The 17,253-nt window shown below is 35.8% G+C and overlaps 1 protein-coding gene across 27 annotated transcripts in view; it reads right to left on the reverse strand.

Moving 5' to 3' along the window:
- The window catches only part of LOC126947160 (deleted in azoospermia protein 3-like), a 64,663-nt gene extending 47,742 nt beyond the window's left edge, over positions 1-16,921 (reverse strand). For 26 of the 27 annotated variants that reach the window (XM_050777853.1, XM_050777846.1, XM_050777863.1 and 23 more), the window contains exons 1-9: positions 16,899-16,921; positions 11,158-11,304; positions 10,785-10,876; positions 10,178-10,229; positions 9,643-9,706; positions 9,415-9,554; positions 7,962-8,033; positions 7,166-7,216; positions 5,534-5,605 (exon numbers count right to left, since the gene is read on the reverse strand). In XM_050777853.1, the coding sequence (XP_050633810.1) occupies positions 5,534-5,605; positions 7,166-7,216; positions 7,962-8,033; positions 9,415-9,554; positions 9,643-9,706; positions 10,178-10,229; positions 10,785-10,876; positions 11,158-11,304; positions 16,899-16,901 (693 nt within the window). In that variant the 5' untranslated portion in view covers positions 16,902-16,921. The remainder of the gene's footprint in view (positions 1-5,533; positions 5,606-7,165; positions 7,217-7,961; positions 8,034-9,414; positions 9,555-9,642; positions 9,707-10,177; positions 10,230-10,784; positions 10,877-11,157; positions 11,305-16,898) is intronic. The other variant, XM_050777840.1, reaches the window with a different exon arrangement.
- Positions 16,922-17,253: the final 332 nt, after the last annotated feature.

Consider the following 17,253-nt stretch of genomic DNA (forward strand, 5'->3'; position numbering starts at 1 on the left):
TCTAAAGTTCTTCCTTTCTAAAAATGTCTTATATCATTGTTTTTCTAGATGACATTAAGCTGCATTATCCTGAACTATTGGGGACTTGATTAGATTTCCCTTCCCTATAAATAATTTACCAATCCCTTCTCAGTTCATTCAGAAATCACAAACAGAATAAAACAAAACAAAAGGAATTCTGAAACTCCTGTGGTTTCTTTTTCTCCTTTGCAATTCCCCCTTGATTTGTGGATGAACTTCGGATACGTTTTTCTTTGATAAACAAGCTATTGTCTCTGCACCATAATGTTGGATGTATTTTAATTTAAAGGTGTAAGATCTGGCAGAAAACTATGTCAGATTATTACTGGTTAGGGAAATGCACTGATTCTCTACTGGGGAAGATTTCTGAGCCCCAGCAGCATTTAGTGATGTTTAGAGATGGGCTGTCACAACTGAGATGTATTCCTGGAATCTGATGGGCTGAAGGCTAGGGATACTATTGCACATCCTACAATGTAAAGACAGCCTCCTACAATAAGGAATTATTTGGTCCCAAATTTTAGAAGGGTGTGGGTTAAGAAACCTTGTGACAGTGCCACAAGAATTGAAGAGGAAAATTATTGTTTAGGAAGAACCTGATTTTCATCGGTCAGTAAAGTGTATCTTTTCATGACCTCAGATTCAGTTTCCGTGCTTGAAAACAAATGGTTGGAAAACATCTCTGATAACTTCTGATTCTCATACTCTATACAACAGTAAAACAGATGCTTGAAACAAGGGTAGTTTGGTAAAGAATAAAAAATGCATTTGATATTATGAGAAGTTGGACTTTAGCTTGGATCTTAACATATTGGCTGTCTCTGCTTAACTGGAATCATACATATACATTCACTGAATCACTTTAATAGTGTCATAACATTTTAAATTAAGGAAGTCATCATGATGTCCTTGTCCTCAGTCAGGAGGTGGCTTTACTTACATCGAAGTAAGCAGTCAGGAGGTGGCTTTACTTACATCGAAGTAAGCAATGTACTTCATACTTATCTGCCTTGATTAGCAGTGATTGTTCAATTCCTACTGTGTGTGTATGTATACATAATTATATAATGTACATATAAAAATCCAGTATCAATAGACAACTGTGATTAATTTCAAACTATGGACAAAAATATAAATGAATTTGCTTCAGATAAGCAAAAGTTTAATTTTAAAGTAAGTACCATCATAACCATCAATAGCGTCCTGAAAAGAAACTACATTAAAGAAGTAATTTTCTTAATCATACTTTTAAGTGAGTTGGTGAATTTTGAAATGAGAAATGTTGGAACAGGGAACGGGGTGAGCTTCAAGACCATCACATACACAACTCTCATTGCTATTTATAGCAAATATATTCCCTGTTATATGTGGACAACCAAGTGACAAAGACAGCTAAAAGTTGGAATAATTTATCATTATTTAAACTCCTGGGATGTTAGCTCCTTTGCCAGTATTATCTATTTCGATTGCTACGTGAACATGTAAGCAAATTAGTATTTATATAAACTGACCAGGAAAAAGCCTATCATTTGTAGTCATCAAAGTTACATTCACAGCAACAGGAAGAAGAGCAAATAAATAGAACATTAAAATTAAGAAAATATGATATGAAAATCAGAATTAAAACTTCAAGTAAATTCAAGAGCAGATTCTAGCAAAGTTGTGGGTAGGGAGGATCAAATTCAAGCAATAATCCTAGCAAAACTAAGCAAGAAAAACCAAGAAAGCAGAACTATATGAGACCTGAAAAATGCATTGTGGCCACAAATAATAAAAGAAAGCTATGTGCAAACTCCATTTTCAAAGAGGAAAACAGTATTTCTCAATGCATTTTACAAAGTTAAAAGCATACTAAGTAACAAAACCTCATCCAGATGATCCATCCCTGCCCTCAACACAAACACAACATTCCAGCAATATATAGAGTGTTAAGTTTATATTGGGAATGCAAGAATACTCCATTCACAGGATATGTTACTTTAATTCATTATTGTAAAAGCATTTGATAAAATACACTATTCATTTTAAATTTTTTAAAAACTGAAGTAAAACAGAAATAGAGCACTTTTATTTTCCATCAATCTAATTCTACTCTATCATCAAACTTATAGTGAAATACTAGAAGAGTCAACTCCTTTGAAATCAGGAGTAAGGTAAGGGCACCAGGGAACCTCCTTATTATTACTAAATATTTTTTCCACTATGTATGACAAAACTGAATATTAATACAAACTTTTTATGAATCAAGAAGAAAAATAAAATTTAAAAAGTAATTTGAAAAGCTAATGATCAATGATCAGCTTCATGGATGATTTAAAAAAGCACACATCAACATAATGTATTTTTCAGCTATTAGGTTGAAAATTTAAAAATTCCTAGTAACTTTCCTTGGAATGGGTGTGGAAAAGAGAGCACTCTACACACCATCAGTCAGAAAAATACTAAGACATGATTTACCAAGAGTACCTCGGAAAAAGTTTATCATAATTTGATAGGCGGGGATACTCACCACTATACTAATTAGGAGAATTAGTGATAAAATTGTTATAAAAGGGGCAAAGCGCTTTCACCCAGCAATTACACTTATAGTAACTAGTCTCAAGAAATTAATAGTACAAGCATGCCAAGATATTTACACAAAGATATTCATAGCATTATTATTATTATTTTTTTAGACTGAGTCTCCCTTTGTTGCCTAGGCTGGAGCGCAGTGGCATGATCTCAGTTCACGGCAATCTGCTTCCCAGGATCAAGTGATTCTGCTGCCTCAGCCTTCCGAGTAGTTGGGATTACAAGTGTGCGTCAACACGACTGGCTAATTTATTTTGTATTGTTAGTAGAGACAGGAAACAAAAGTCATTCAAACATTCCTTCACATTTTCAAACACACATGAGATACACAATATTGAAGTACTTATGCTGGTTCCTTTGTTATTTATTTATTTATTTTTTATACTTTAAAAAAATTTTTTTTAATTTTTTTAAAATTTATTTATTATTATTATACTTTAAGTTCTAGGGTACATGTGCATAACGTGCAGGTTTGTTGCATATGTATACTTGTGCCATGTTGGTGTGCTGCACCCATCAACTCGTCAGCACCCATCAACTCGTCATTTACATCAGGTATAACTCCCAATGCAATCCCTCCCCCCTCCCCCCTCCCCGTGATAGGCCCCGGTGTGTGATGTTCCCCTTCCCGAGTCCAAGTGATCTCGTTGTTCAGTTCCCACCTATAAGTGAGAACATGCGGTGTTTGGTTTTCTGTTCTTGTGATAGTTTGCTAAGAATGATGGTTTCCAGCTGCATCTATGTCCCTACAAAGGACACAAACTCATCCTTTTTTATGGCTATATAGTATTCCATGGTGTATATGTGCCACATTTTCTTAATCCAATCTGTCACTGATGGACATTTGGGTTGATTCCAAGTTTTTGCTATTGTGAATAGTGCCGCAATAAACATACGTGTGCATGTGTCTTTATAACAGCATAATTTATAATCCTTTGGGTATATACCCAGTAATGGGATGGCTGGGTCATATGGTACATCTAGTTCTAGATCCTTGAGGAATCACCATACTGTTTTCCATAATGGTTGAACTAGTTTACAATCCCACCAACAGTGTAAAAGTGTTCCTATTTCTCCACATCCTCTCCAGCACCTGTTGTTTCCTGACTTTTTAATGATCGCCATTCTAACTGGTGTGAGTTAGAGACTTACAAAGAGACTTAGACTCCCATACAATAATAATGGGAGACTTCAACACTCCACTGTCAACATTAGACAGATCAACGAGACAGAAAGTTAACAAGGATATCCAGGAACTGAACTCATCTCTGCAGCAAGCAGACCTAACAGACATCTATAGAACTCTCCACCCCAAATCAACAGAATATACATTCTTCTCAGCACCACGTCGTACTTACTCCAAAATTGACCATGTAATTGGAAGTAAAGCACTCCTCAGCAAATGTACAAGAATAGAAATTATAACAAACTGTCTCTCAGACCACAGTGCAATCAAACTAGAACTCAGGACTAAGAAACTCAATCAAAACCACTCAACTACATGGAAACTGAACAACCTGCTCCTGAATGACTACTGGGTACATAACGAAATGAAGGCAGAAATAAAGATGTTCTTTGAAACCAATGAGAACAAAGATACAACATACCAGAATCTCTGGGACACATTTAAAGCAGTGTGTAGAGGGAAATTTATAGCACTAAATGCCCACAAGAGAAAGCAGGAAAGATCTAAAATTGACACTCTAACATCGCAATTAAAAGAACTAGAGAAGCAAGAGCAAACACATTCGAAAGCTAGCAGAAGGCAAGAAATAACTAAGATCAGAGCAGAACTGAAGGAGATAGAGACACAAAAAACCCTCCAAAAAATCAATGAATCCAGGAGTTGGTTTTTTGAAAAGATCAACAAAATTGACAGAACACTAGCAAGACTAATAAAGAAGAGAGAAGAATCAAATAGATGCAATAAAAAAATGATAAAGAGGATATCACCACCGACCCCACAGAAATACAAACTACCATCAGAGAATACTATAAACACCTCTACGCAAATAAACTGGAAAATCTAGAAGAAATGGATAATTTCCTGGACACTTACACTCTTCCAAGACTAAACCAGGAAGAAGTTGAATCCCTGAATAGACCAATAGTAGGCTCTGAAATTGAGGCAATAATTAATAGCCTACCAACCAAAAAAAGTCCAGGACCAGATGGATTCACAGCTGAATTCTACCAGAGGTACAAGGAGGAGTTGGTACCATTCCTTCTGAAACTATTCCAATCAACAGAAAAAGAGGGAATCCTCCCTAACTCATTTTATGAGGCCAACATCATCCCGATACCAAAGCCTTTGTTATTATAATACAAGAAACAAAACGGAAAAAAGAGTACTTTAGGTTTCTAATCCCTGACATTCTTGTTGTTACTTTTATACGTAAAACCTCAACTTTTCACCAATTTTCTGGGGTTGGTATTGTGGAAATCTCAAACATATTAGCTCTTTGAACTTATTACCACAGATATGAATATGGGTCAATATACAGTCATATCTATGAAGATACCCAGAGAACTACTAATGTGAAGCAGTCAGCTAAAAAAATACATAATTCGAATTCTGTGCTCTAAAAATTGAGTAATAATTTTATTTCACTCTGTCTCTCTAAAAAATTGATAAAAGTCAGTCTGGATGTTTCAGCTATTTGGCAGTAAATATGAAAAAAAAAATATGTTACAATACAGAAGGGGACACCAAATCTCAAAAAACTGTCCTACAGTAAAGTTATTGCAAAGTACAATCCTTTCAAAATATTACTCAATTACTTCTAAATAATACAGAGTTCTTCATTCTAGACAAATTCTAAGGGTTTTCTTAAATTTTAGGTACATTTCACTAGTTTAAAATGACAAACTATTAAAGCAATTAGTATAGACAAAGGCATCAATATCTGAAAGTAAATCATTTTACTCCCTCTTAAATTACCTGATAATTACATACAGGCAAATGATATCCAGCGATGACCTGACCTGGTGAATTTGGATAAGTAGGATATGCCTGAAAATAAAGATTACAGTAAGAATAAATGAATACAGAGAAACATTTTTTTAATTAGAAATATTCCAAATATTAAAAATACGAAAAACTTTAAAACATTCATTATTTTTCTATATACAGCATTGCAGAATTCTAAATGAGTGACTGATTTTATGAAGAAATAAATATTCTGTTAAGTGCTACGCTTTGGGTGGGGAGGGGGAACAGACAAATGACAAAATAAGTGACTATTTCACCAGACAAGTTTACTTTATTTATACTGTGTACTTATGCCAACCCCGATGTTATTTCTTACACTGGTGATAGGGCTCTATTAAGACAGGTTTGAATGTAAACAGGTTTGAATGTCAGTTAAATTAATACATTTGCTATTTCTATGTTAAATATTATGAAGAGTTTTGTATCTGCCAATATTATAGAGTAACATGAAGTTCCCCTACAAACGTTATGGTTTTTTCTGTACTTCATTTTGAAAAACTAAGCACCGTATATAATCCACAACTGTAAAAGAGACAGTATAATGTCTCCTATGTTTCAATAAATATTTACAGTTTGAAAACATATAGGTAGCATCATACATGAATACAACCAGATTCAGTTACGGCTCAAAGTAAATGTTAGAAACAAGTAGGACTTTTTTTCTAGCCTTTGTTCACATAATGAAAAAGAAGCAGAGGTATACCCTACACGTTTCAAATACATGGAAAATGTGAACAAATGAGAGACACTGAAGAACTACTTCACTACTATGTTGTTACTTTATTTTCCGTCAAAGAAAATGTCTTTTAAACTAAGACAAAATTAAAACAAACTAAAAAAAAATAAATATTACTTAACACCAATAAGTGATAGAGTGCGTCAAATCCTACTTTAAATATTGAAGTAACCAGGATGAGAGAAATTAGATGCCAGAAACTCACGGGATTTACAGACACAGTAAGCACATCAGAAATCTACCCAATTCAGAACCAGAATATATTCATAAGCCAGCAATCTATATGAGGAGGCATCTGGAAATCATTCCAAGTAAGGAATAGCTGGATGAATTGCTAACCTTAGAGAGGAAAAAACCAGGCAGACACATACAGACAGTTGCTATCAAACATTTTCGTGAACTCATTATATTGGGGGAAAGCGGTTCAGGTGTTTTAGAAGTAATACTCTTTTTTGTTCCTACACTTATTTAGGAGTAATTAACAGCAAAACATTTCTGTTTCTCTTCAACACTTTTTTTTTAAGGACGGTAAAGCCAGAGGTAGATTCCAGGCAGATACGTGCTCATTCTAAAGCCACATTAATACTATCTTTCTGGGATTATACAGTCTATCAACAAGTAACTGAACATTGATCATTACGTGAACCAGCCATTGCTTAGGCACACAAAACCTGAGAGAGAAAAAGGCACTATTGCTCCCAGGGAGTTTATAATTACGTTAAAAAGAAGGTAACAAAACATAACACATCAATATAAAGAATGATTTAAAAATATTTGTAGGCATATATGACACGGAAAAAAATCAGGAAAGAACAGGGAGTATATGTTTGGCTAACTGACTTTACCAGAGGTACAGCATAATTCCTTGGCTCCCCAACAGGCCACTGTGGTGGCATCTTGAAAAAACAAAATGGAAACCAAAATGATTCAAATATTCCTATACATTTTCAAAAACACATCAGATATACAATATTGAAGTATGTATCATGCTGGCTCATTTGCTATTATAATAAAAGAAACAGAATGGAAAAAAGAAGTGCTATAGGTTACTAATTCCTGAAGTTCTTGTTGTTACTTCCACATATAAAGCCTCAACTTTTTTCCAAATTTTCTGGAGATAGCATTGTGGAACTCTCAAAGATACCAGTTCTTTGAATTTATTATGATTGATACAAGAATGGGTCATAGATATAGTCATATCTCTGAAAAGAGACCCAGAGAACTACTATCATGAAGCAGCAAGCTAAAATAAAAATCTGATTGCAATTCTGTGATCTAAGACTTGAGTAATAATTTTATTTCACTCTGTATCTCTACAAAATTCAAGGAAGTCAGTCTGGATGTTTCAACTCTTTGATAGCAAAGATAAAAAAAAATACATGCTGCAGTATAGAAGGAGACATCAAATCTCAAAAATCTGTTCTACAGAAAAGTTACTGCTAACTGTATTCCTGTCAAAATGTTATTCCATTACTTCAAAATAATACAGAGGTCTTCATTCTGATCAATCCTAAGTGTTTTCTTCAATTTAAGCTACATTTCACTAGTTTAAAATGACTGACTATTCAGGCAATTTGTATAAACAAGTTAAAGGCCTCAATAATATCTGAAAGTAAATCATGTTACTCCCTCTTCAAATACCTGATAATTATACACCGGCAACTGATATCCAGTGATGCCCTGACCTGGTGAATTTGGATAAGAAGGATATGCCTGAAAATAAAGTTTACAGAAAGAATGATTAGCTATGGTAAAACATTTTTTTAAAAATAAAAAAGAAATATCATTCCCAATATAACAAAAAAAGGAAAAACTTTAAAATATTAATTGTTTTTCTATATACAACAATGCAGAATTCTAAATGAATGACTGACTTTAGGAAGAAAAATATTCTGTGTCAAGTGCTATCCTGTGAGTGGGGAGGGGGAAGAGACAAATTACAAAATAACTGACTACTTCACCATTCAAAGTTTACTTCTGTGTACTTATGCCCAACCAGCAGTTATTTCTTATATTGGTAATAAGGCTCTACTAAGACAGATTTCAACGTAAGTTAAATTAATACATTTATTATTTCCTTGGCTAAATACTTCCAGATTGTTTTGTATCTGAAAATAATACAGGGTAGTACTGTAGTTGTTCTACAGATGTTATGGCTTTCTCTGTACTTTATTTCAAAAAACTAAGGGCAGTAAATAATCCACAACTGGAAAAGAGACACTGTAATATCTGCTGTTTCAATAAATACTTACTAATTAAAAACATACAGGTAGCAGCACAAAAGAATACACTCAGAATCAGTAATGGCTCATAGTAAATGACAGAAACAAGTAGGGCTTTTTTTCTAGCCATTGTTCAGGGAAGGAAAAAGAAGAAGAGGTCCCCACACGTTTCAAATACACGGAAAATGTTAACAAACGAGAGATACTGAAGAACTATTCCACTACTATTTTCTTACTTTATTTTCCATCAAAGAAAATGTCTTTTAACTAACACAAATATAAAATGAACTAAGAAGAAAATAAATATTATTTATCAACAGTAAGTGATAGAGTATGTCAAATCCTACTTTAAACATCAAAGTAACCAGGATGAGAGAAATTAGATGCCCGAAATTCATGGGTTTTATAGACAACAGTAAAACAGATCAGAAATCTACCCATTCCAGAACCAGAATATATCCAGAAGTCAGCAATTTACATGAGGAGGCATCTGGAAATCATCTCTAGTAAAGAATAGCTAGATGAATTCCTAATCTTACAGAAAAATGAACTAGGCAGGTACATGAGGAGAGCTGCTTCCAAATACTTTAGGAATTAGTTACGTGGGGTGAAAAAGGAAAAGATAGGAAGAGATTTGTTCATGTGTCTACAGAGGTCATTCCTAATAGAAAGACTGACAGTGTATGTAGATTTTTTGCTCATATAACAAACATTAAGAAGAAGAAGAAATTTCTAACAGAAATAATAAATTTCCCATCACTCAAGGTATTCAAACAGGGATTCTATTGCCACCTACTATGGGAAGTGTAGATACAATTGCACAGAAGGAATGATGACTAAAATAAGACAACAGGAACGTAAGCAGTTCTCACCTGAACGTACTGAGTTATAGGATTCAGCGCGACTCGGGGCTGAAGATACGTTTCAGCATTTGGATTACTCCAGACATTCTGAAACTGCGGTGGAGGAGGAGGATTAAATACCAAACGACGTGGCTGCACACGATAAGCACCTTTTTAAAAAGCAAAAAGGAAAAAGCCTATTTTTAGTTATCTGAAAATCTACACGTGTCAAAAAGAACAATGTCTTTTCCTACTCACACAAATTTTGTTTTCTGATTGCAGGGCCCAGCTTCAGTTTTTTACCCTGGATATGGATCTGTGACTGAAAATAAAACAGTAACAAAGCTAGACTCAGTTTTCAAGTCTTGACTTCCAAGACTTGGGTAAATATGTAAAGTCTTCTGAAGTTTCTATTATTATAGAAGATCCGTATATCTTCTATACAGATATAGTATATCTATATAGTATATATAGATACACACCAAATTAAAATTTGTCATCATGAAGCTACCTTACTTATCCTTACTACTCTAATCAGTGTCAAGAGGCATCAAGTGAAAGGTGATCAAAAACTTTTCATCACCCTTTCTACAACCCTTCCTGCCTGTAGTTCATGAACCTAGGTGTCCAGTCAAAAATAAACAGGATCTAACAAGTTATGTGGCTACTCTAAGTTTGGATTTTGAACAGAAAGTGTATCTTTCTCCAAATTTTACACAAGACTTAGTATATCACTAACACTAAATGTTGTATCAATAAAATAAATAATAGATTTTTCTATTAGATTACTTACTTCTACTATCTTCTGGACATCCACGTCATTAAAAAATGAAACAAATCCATAGCTATAAAGGCAGATAAATGAAGTATAAAATCACCATCAGGCAGTACATGGTTCAGAACTTCTGCTATTCTATATACAGCAGTGATCATGACAAAAGATAAATAATATACCATGATAACTACTTGTTAAGATGTACATGACAGATCCTCTACAAATACTTCTTTTTCCTAATCGGAACTATGTCAAAATATGCTAAGATTAGGACAGTGTGAAAACTTTATTGATTAACAAAGAATTCATATCTGTGAACCTGAAATTAACTTACTATCTAAGACAAGACGGTTAAAATTTAAGACATTGTGCAGTGTATGAAGAAAACAATTATTTGACAAAACTGGTAACTCATTTGTATGAAACAGGAATTGCAGACATTTAAAAATAAACATTAGAAAAATGAATAAATAAAAGAGTTGGCAATAACCTTTTATCCCCTACATGAAAGAAATTAACACGGCAAAAAATTTCATTTATACATGTGTCACAGTATCACTTTTGAAGTCTTCTTTGACACACTATAGGTGACTAGAGTTCAGGTATTTTTGATAAAATTACTCACCCTTTGGAGACACCAGTTCGATCTGTGATTATCTTCACTTCTTTCACTGAACCATATCTACCAAAGCAGCTTTTAATCTCAGTTGCATCCATCTATGGAAAAGAATTGAATTCCAAGAGTAAAAATTCAGCATTCAAAAATTTCCATTTTACTACAATTTTACTACAATGAGGTGAAAATTTCTCCCCCAGTTTTACCTAAATGACCGGTAGCTCTTTGTCAAAGATATTTTTAGTACCTATGGGTCAAAAGTAAAACCAATTCTAAGCCTCCATGAAGTACAAAGAAAAAAAAAAAATTAAGTTTGTAACAGGGCCCAAATCCCATTGTTCATAATGCACTTTAAGGCAAAAATGAGGTATGAATACAATACCCTATCATCAATTCCACCAACAAAAACAGTGTTTGGCATGATTCTGCCTTCTGGTAAAACATAGCCTTGGCTAACTGCAGCAGATGAAGACTGGGTGCTAGTTTCTCTGGAGCTGGTTGAGTTTGGAGTCTCAGGATTTGCAGCAGGCTGTAATTTGGAAAGTAGACATCATAATTAGATATACAGGCAAAACCCATACATAATGTGAAATATAATTTTTGTGTTTTAAGTGTAAAATATTTTATAAAAAGTATTTTCATTGTAAATTAGTCACCACTGCAGCTAAGTTCAGGTTCAGGGTCTAAACTAATCAGAGTACATCCGGATGGAATTTAACCAAAGGATATAGTACTTTCTTAAGCCCAGTGTTGCTCATCACCGAGTCTTGTACAATGCTGTGAAAGAATACTTATTTAGTATTTGTGAAAATACTCTGCGAATTAGTTAAAAAAAAAATCCAAAACTAGAAAGTTCAGATTTATATAGTTATTAAAATCACCCTGTTCTATATTCATAAACTTTTCACTTTACTGAGTATACTAAGGATAAACCTTAAAAAAAAAAAAAAAAAAAAAAAAAGCCGCATCAAAAAGAAAATAAGCCTCAAAGTTTTAAACCAATTTGTCTTGCTTTGCCTTTTTCAACATAATTAACATGAGTTTTTACAATGTTAGCACTCCCTGTATTAGTATACCTGCTTTACTTTACAAATGGCTCATGCAAACAGTATTGTTCACATGTCACAGCTCCTTCTAAAAAACGGGTTATAATCCTCTTCCCTCATAGTAGGGTGTTCAAAGCTTCTTTTGAAATAACATTTTTCTCCTGGGTAACACCAAATCAGTCCGACTGGTAATTCTAATTTTCACAGTGGGCTGACAGATATATATGATACCATCTTTATTTTCAGATAGAAAAATACATACATATAATTCATTAATTTTCTAGATTCTGATTAGAACTGTATTATTTCCACAGTAAACTCTAAGATTAATGTAAAATTTTCTGAAGTAGTATTCATAAGTAATGTTGCAGAAACAATCTAGCATAGTGAAACAAAAATTAATCTAGTCAGGAGATCTAGGTTTATGTTCCTTACTGGTAAGTGGTTATAAGCCACTTACTTGCCAGCTGTGTATCTCTGGGCAAACTGCTTTGAGAATGAAATGAGATAACATCTGTGAATTCACTTTGTATGTATAAAGTGGTAAAAGCGGTATGCCAATGTAAGTTAGTGTCCTGTTATTTGAATTAATTTCGGTAAATTTTTTTCAAGTTTCTTTTTGGCTTTACTATTTTAGCTGACTTATTTTGGAGAAATTTTAATTAAGAACTAATTGAAACACCATGAAACTATGGCACATCGTTAATTTAAAAATCTTTGGTGAAGTGCCTGTTGACTACAAAAGGTAAGTACAAAAGGCTGCAAAACAGAAAGCTAGCAAAAATACACCTGTTTGAAAGAAAACAAAAGACAAGAGAAACTATACTTCTTTTTGTAAAGCACAGTGATGTCACAGAAGTTAATAAGAAAGTAGAGTTCCTGCTTTGTTAATAAGATGCTAGAGGTTACTGATTCTACACAGCTTTGGTAGAGATGATCTCTAAATTCTCAAATCATCTGAAGGTGAGTTTATTGCTTTTCTCTATTCTTTTGTGCTTATACTTGCTATTTTGGGTTTGTAACTAACTCCTAATTCTTTCCTTTAATAGGGCTATTTCATGACAATGATGTGAAAGAAAAACTTAAAAAACTATGTCTAAAGTTCTTCCTTTCTAAAAATGTCTTATATCATTGTTTTTCTAGATGACATTAAGCTGCATTATCCTGAACTATTGGGGACTTGATTAGATTTCCCTTCCCTATAAATAATTTACCAATCCCTTCTCAGTTCATTCAGAAATCACAAACAGAATAAAACAAAACAAAAGGAATTCTGAAACTTCTGTAGTTTCTTTTTCTCCTTTTCAATTTCCCCTTGATTTGCGGATGAACTTCGGATACGTTTTTCTTTGATAAGCTATATTACAGTATTGTCTCTGCACCATAGTGTTTGATGTATTTTAATTTAGAGGTGTAAGATCTGGCCGAAAACTATGTCAGATTATTAGTGGTTAGGGAAATGCATTGATTCTCAACTGGGGAAGATTTTTGAGCCCCAGCAGCATTTAGTGATGTTTAGAGATGGGCTGTCACAACTGAGATGTATTCCCGGAATCTGATGGGCTGAAGGCCAGGGATACTACTGCACATCCTACTCCTTTGCCAGTATAATCTACTTCAATTACTATGTGAACACGTAAGCAAACTGATATTTATATAAACTGACCTTGAAAAAGCCTATCATTTGTAGTCATCAAAGTTTTATTCCCTAGGCATCAAAGTTACATTCACAGCAACAAGAAGATGAGTAAATATAGAGTGTGCTAAATTTAAGAAAATATGATGTGAAAATCAGAAGTAAATCGAAGAGTAGATTCTCGGGGAGTGGTGGGTGGCGAGGTTGAAATTGAAGCAATAAACAATCCTGGCAAAACTAAACAAGAAAAAGCAAGACAGCAAAAGTATATATGAGACCTGAAAAACAGGTTGTGGCCACAGATTATAAAAGACTGCTACATACAAACTCTATACAAATAAATTTGGAAATCAACGACATGGTAAACTCATAGTGAAATTTCAATTTTTACCCAACAGTCTTAAAAAGAATACCCAATGTTATCTGGCTCAGTTTCCCTGGGAGTTTTTTCAACTTAGAAATAGATATCTTGGGTGTATGTGTTGTGTGTCAGAGAGAGGTGTGCACACACACCAGAAACCTGAAATAAAGACAGAAAACACAGAAGAAGAGATCAAGAAATTTAAACCTTCTCTTCAATTTTCAAAAAGGAAAAAAGTATTTCTCAATGCATTTTACAAAGCTAACAGCATATAAGTAACAAGGCCTAATCAAGATGGTCCATCCCTCCCCTCAACACAAGTGCAAAATTCCAGGAATAAAGAATATAGTTTTTATTGGCAAAGCAAGAATACTCCATTCTCAGGACATGTTACTTTAATTCACCATTAAGAAAGTATTTAATAAAATACAGCATTCATTTTAAAATTTTTTAAAAACCTAAGTAAAATATAGAGGTATCTCCTTTTCTATCAATCTAATATTATCCTACCATTAACCTTAAAGTGAAATACTAGAGCCATCTCCATTGAAAATAGGGGTAAGTTAAGGGCACCAGGGCACCTCCTTATTAGTACTACATATATTTTTCCACTATGTATGACAAATGTGAATAGTAATAAAGTTTTTATGCATCAGTAAGAAAAAGAAAATTAGAAAGGAAAATTAAAAAGCTAATGATACATGATTAAATTCATTGATGATTTTTAAAACTGCACATCAACACAATGTAATATTTTCCAGCTATTAGGTTGACAGTTTAAAAAATCTTAATACCGTTCACTGTAAGGGTGTGGAAGAGAGATAACTCTACACACCGTCAGTGAGAAAATACTGATACATGCTTTACCAAGAGTACCTTGGAAAAGGTGTATCATAATTTGATATGTGGAGATACTACTACACTAACGTGGAGCATAATTTAATATTGTTATAAAAGGGCAAAGCGGTTTCACCCAACCATGCTACTGATGGTAATTCATCTCAAGGAGTTAATAGTACAAGCATGCCAAGATATTTACACAAGGATATTCATAGCATTTTTTTTTTTTTTTTGAGACAGTCTCACTTTATTGCTTAGGCTGGAGTGCAGTGGCACTATCTCAGTTCACTGCAACCTGCTTCTCAGGATCGAATGATTCTGCTGCCTCAGCCTCCTGAGTAGCTGGGATTACAAGTGCATTCACCATGCCTGGCTAATTTTTTTGTATTTTTAGTAGAAATAGGGTTTCATCATTGTTCTTGAACTCCTGACCTCAAATGGTCCGCCCGCCTCATTCTCCTGAAGAGCTGGGATGAGAGGCGTGAGCCACTGTGCCCAGCCTGTGACAGTTTTAACACTGAAAAACTATTCATCATAAGGTAATTTCGTAAATAAATAATATAATTTTTAACATATATGGAAAATTAAAGTTACCTTCAGAATAACGTCCATATTAATTGAAAGATGCAAGTTGTAAAACAGTATTAAGCAGCATGATGTAACCTTTCTAAAAGTTGGCCTATCTATATGCAATAGCAATACATGCATAAAAATAAGCTGGAAGGCCATTCATGTATCAAAAATTAACTGCGGTTATATATGTTGGGATTAAGATGGATTACTATTTTCTTAGTGTGACTGTTTTCAAATGAGTAAACATACTATTATAATCAGACAAAAACTGGTGAAAGGGATTAAGATGGATTACTATTTTCTTAGTGTGATTGTTTCCAAATGAATAAACATACTTTCATAATCAGAAAAAATTGATGAAACTATTAGGATTTCTTCCCTTTACTTCTAAAAACGAAAAGTATTATTATAAATATTTATTACTTATAACTCAAAGTGATCATTTCTATCAGCACGGATAACTACATGTAGTACACTTATTGCACATAATGGCTGCTTAATTATATATTTTTATTTTAATGTTTATACTTGGTAATATAAACTGTGTATAAATCTCCTCCTCTTATCTCTAACAACGAAGAGACAGAATTATCAAAGCAGACACACACACATACAGCAAGTAATTCGCGTTTGTGACTCAGTGGTTGGTTAGCGCATTCAGAGCCGCATCTGCGGTGGCTCCCAACCAACGCTGGGCATTTACCAAACTCACGGAAATGCACACTCAACATTATCTACCACATGGACATTCTGTCAAAGATTCCTGGTTTATCCAGAGGGGAAAAATTGTGCCTGGAGTTTAAAAATTTTAAAAGTATCAATGGCAACTACTGAAGGTGACCTCACGCCGCAAAGATGGCATCAGGCGAGCTTTTGTGCCTGTCGACACTGCAGGAGGGAGCCGCCATCAGCAAGTACCCAGCAGCTGGCAGGCACCAGGGGACCAGAGGCACTTCCCGCCCAGACCCCTCAGCTACCGGGCCGTGCCTGTAGGACACCCCACACGCCTTGCTAAGGTCCCCACAAACTCCACCCTACCCCGTACAAGGACCAAGAGAGAACCACTTCCACCAGAGGCACGTCCCACCCACCCCCTCAGCTAGCCGGACGTGCCTTCAGGACACCCCACATGACTCGCTAAAGCCCCCACAAACCGAAACCCAACCGCACCCCACCGCACCCCACCCCGTACAAGCAGCAGGAGAGAATCACTCCTGAAGAAGTTCTGGCCCTCCCAGTTCAAGAAGGTCAGTCAGGAGGCCCGCCACCATCTTGCGGAGCCACCTGGAGAAAGCAGGAAGTGAGGTTGGCGGGGGGTCGGGGCGCGTGGGAGTGGTGGAACCCGCACCCCAAACCGCTACCAGGAGAGAACCCAGGGCAGGAAATGGGTGCCGCACCAAGGCTGTGGCCCTTGCAAGTGGCCTATGAGGCAGTGCTTCTCCGGGGCCCACCATCACGCCACGCTCGGTGTCCCGCCACTTCCGTGCCGGCCTCTCTGTAGGCCGCACCACTGCGAGGCTGCCTCTTCCCACCCTGCCGGCCACGACTCATAGTGCGTCTAGGCGGGTGTCCCCAAAATGGGAAATCTGAGAGTGAGGCGGGGCCTGGTTTCGCCCACCGGTGAAGACCCCACAGGCGTTGGCCCTCAGGCCTCTCCCTCAACTCACCATGATGGCGGCAGGCAGCAGTTCCTGACCTCAAGGAGGAACAGACGCTTGCTTCACCACCACTTCTGGGTCTGCTGGTGAAGTCCGCGGGAACTGGCTGCGGGGCTTCGAGCAGTCAAAGGAGCCAAAGGCGAAGGTGTAAGTTAAATCAAGGGCAGGAGACAAAGCTAAAGAGCCTCTAAAAGCGGACCCGCCAGGCTGAGGCGCGCAGGCGGACTGAGGCGTGGGCCGCGGGATTCTGGGAGGTGCCTCCAGTGCCGGGTATCGGGGCGCGTGGTATCTGCCTCAGCCAATGGGTGGCAGCGCCCCCGCCCCCTGCTGGCGTTAGGTGGGGGCCTGCGGGGGACGACGGCGT

This window comes from Macaca thibetana, chromosome Y (assembly GCF_024542745.1).
Source record: "Macaca thibetana thibetana isolate TM-01 chromosome Y, ASM2454274v1, whole genome shotgun sequence".
Taxonomy (NCBI): Eukaryota; Metazoa; Chordata; class Mammalia; order Primates; family Cercopithecidae; genus Macaca; species Macaca thibetana.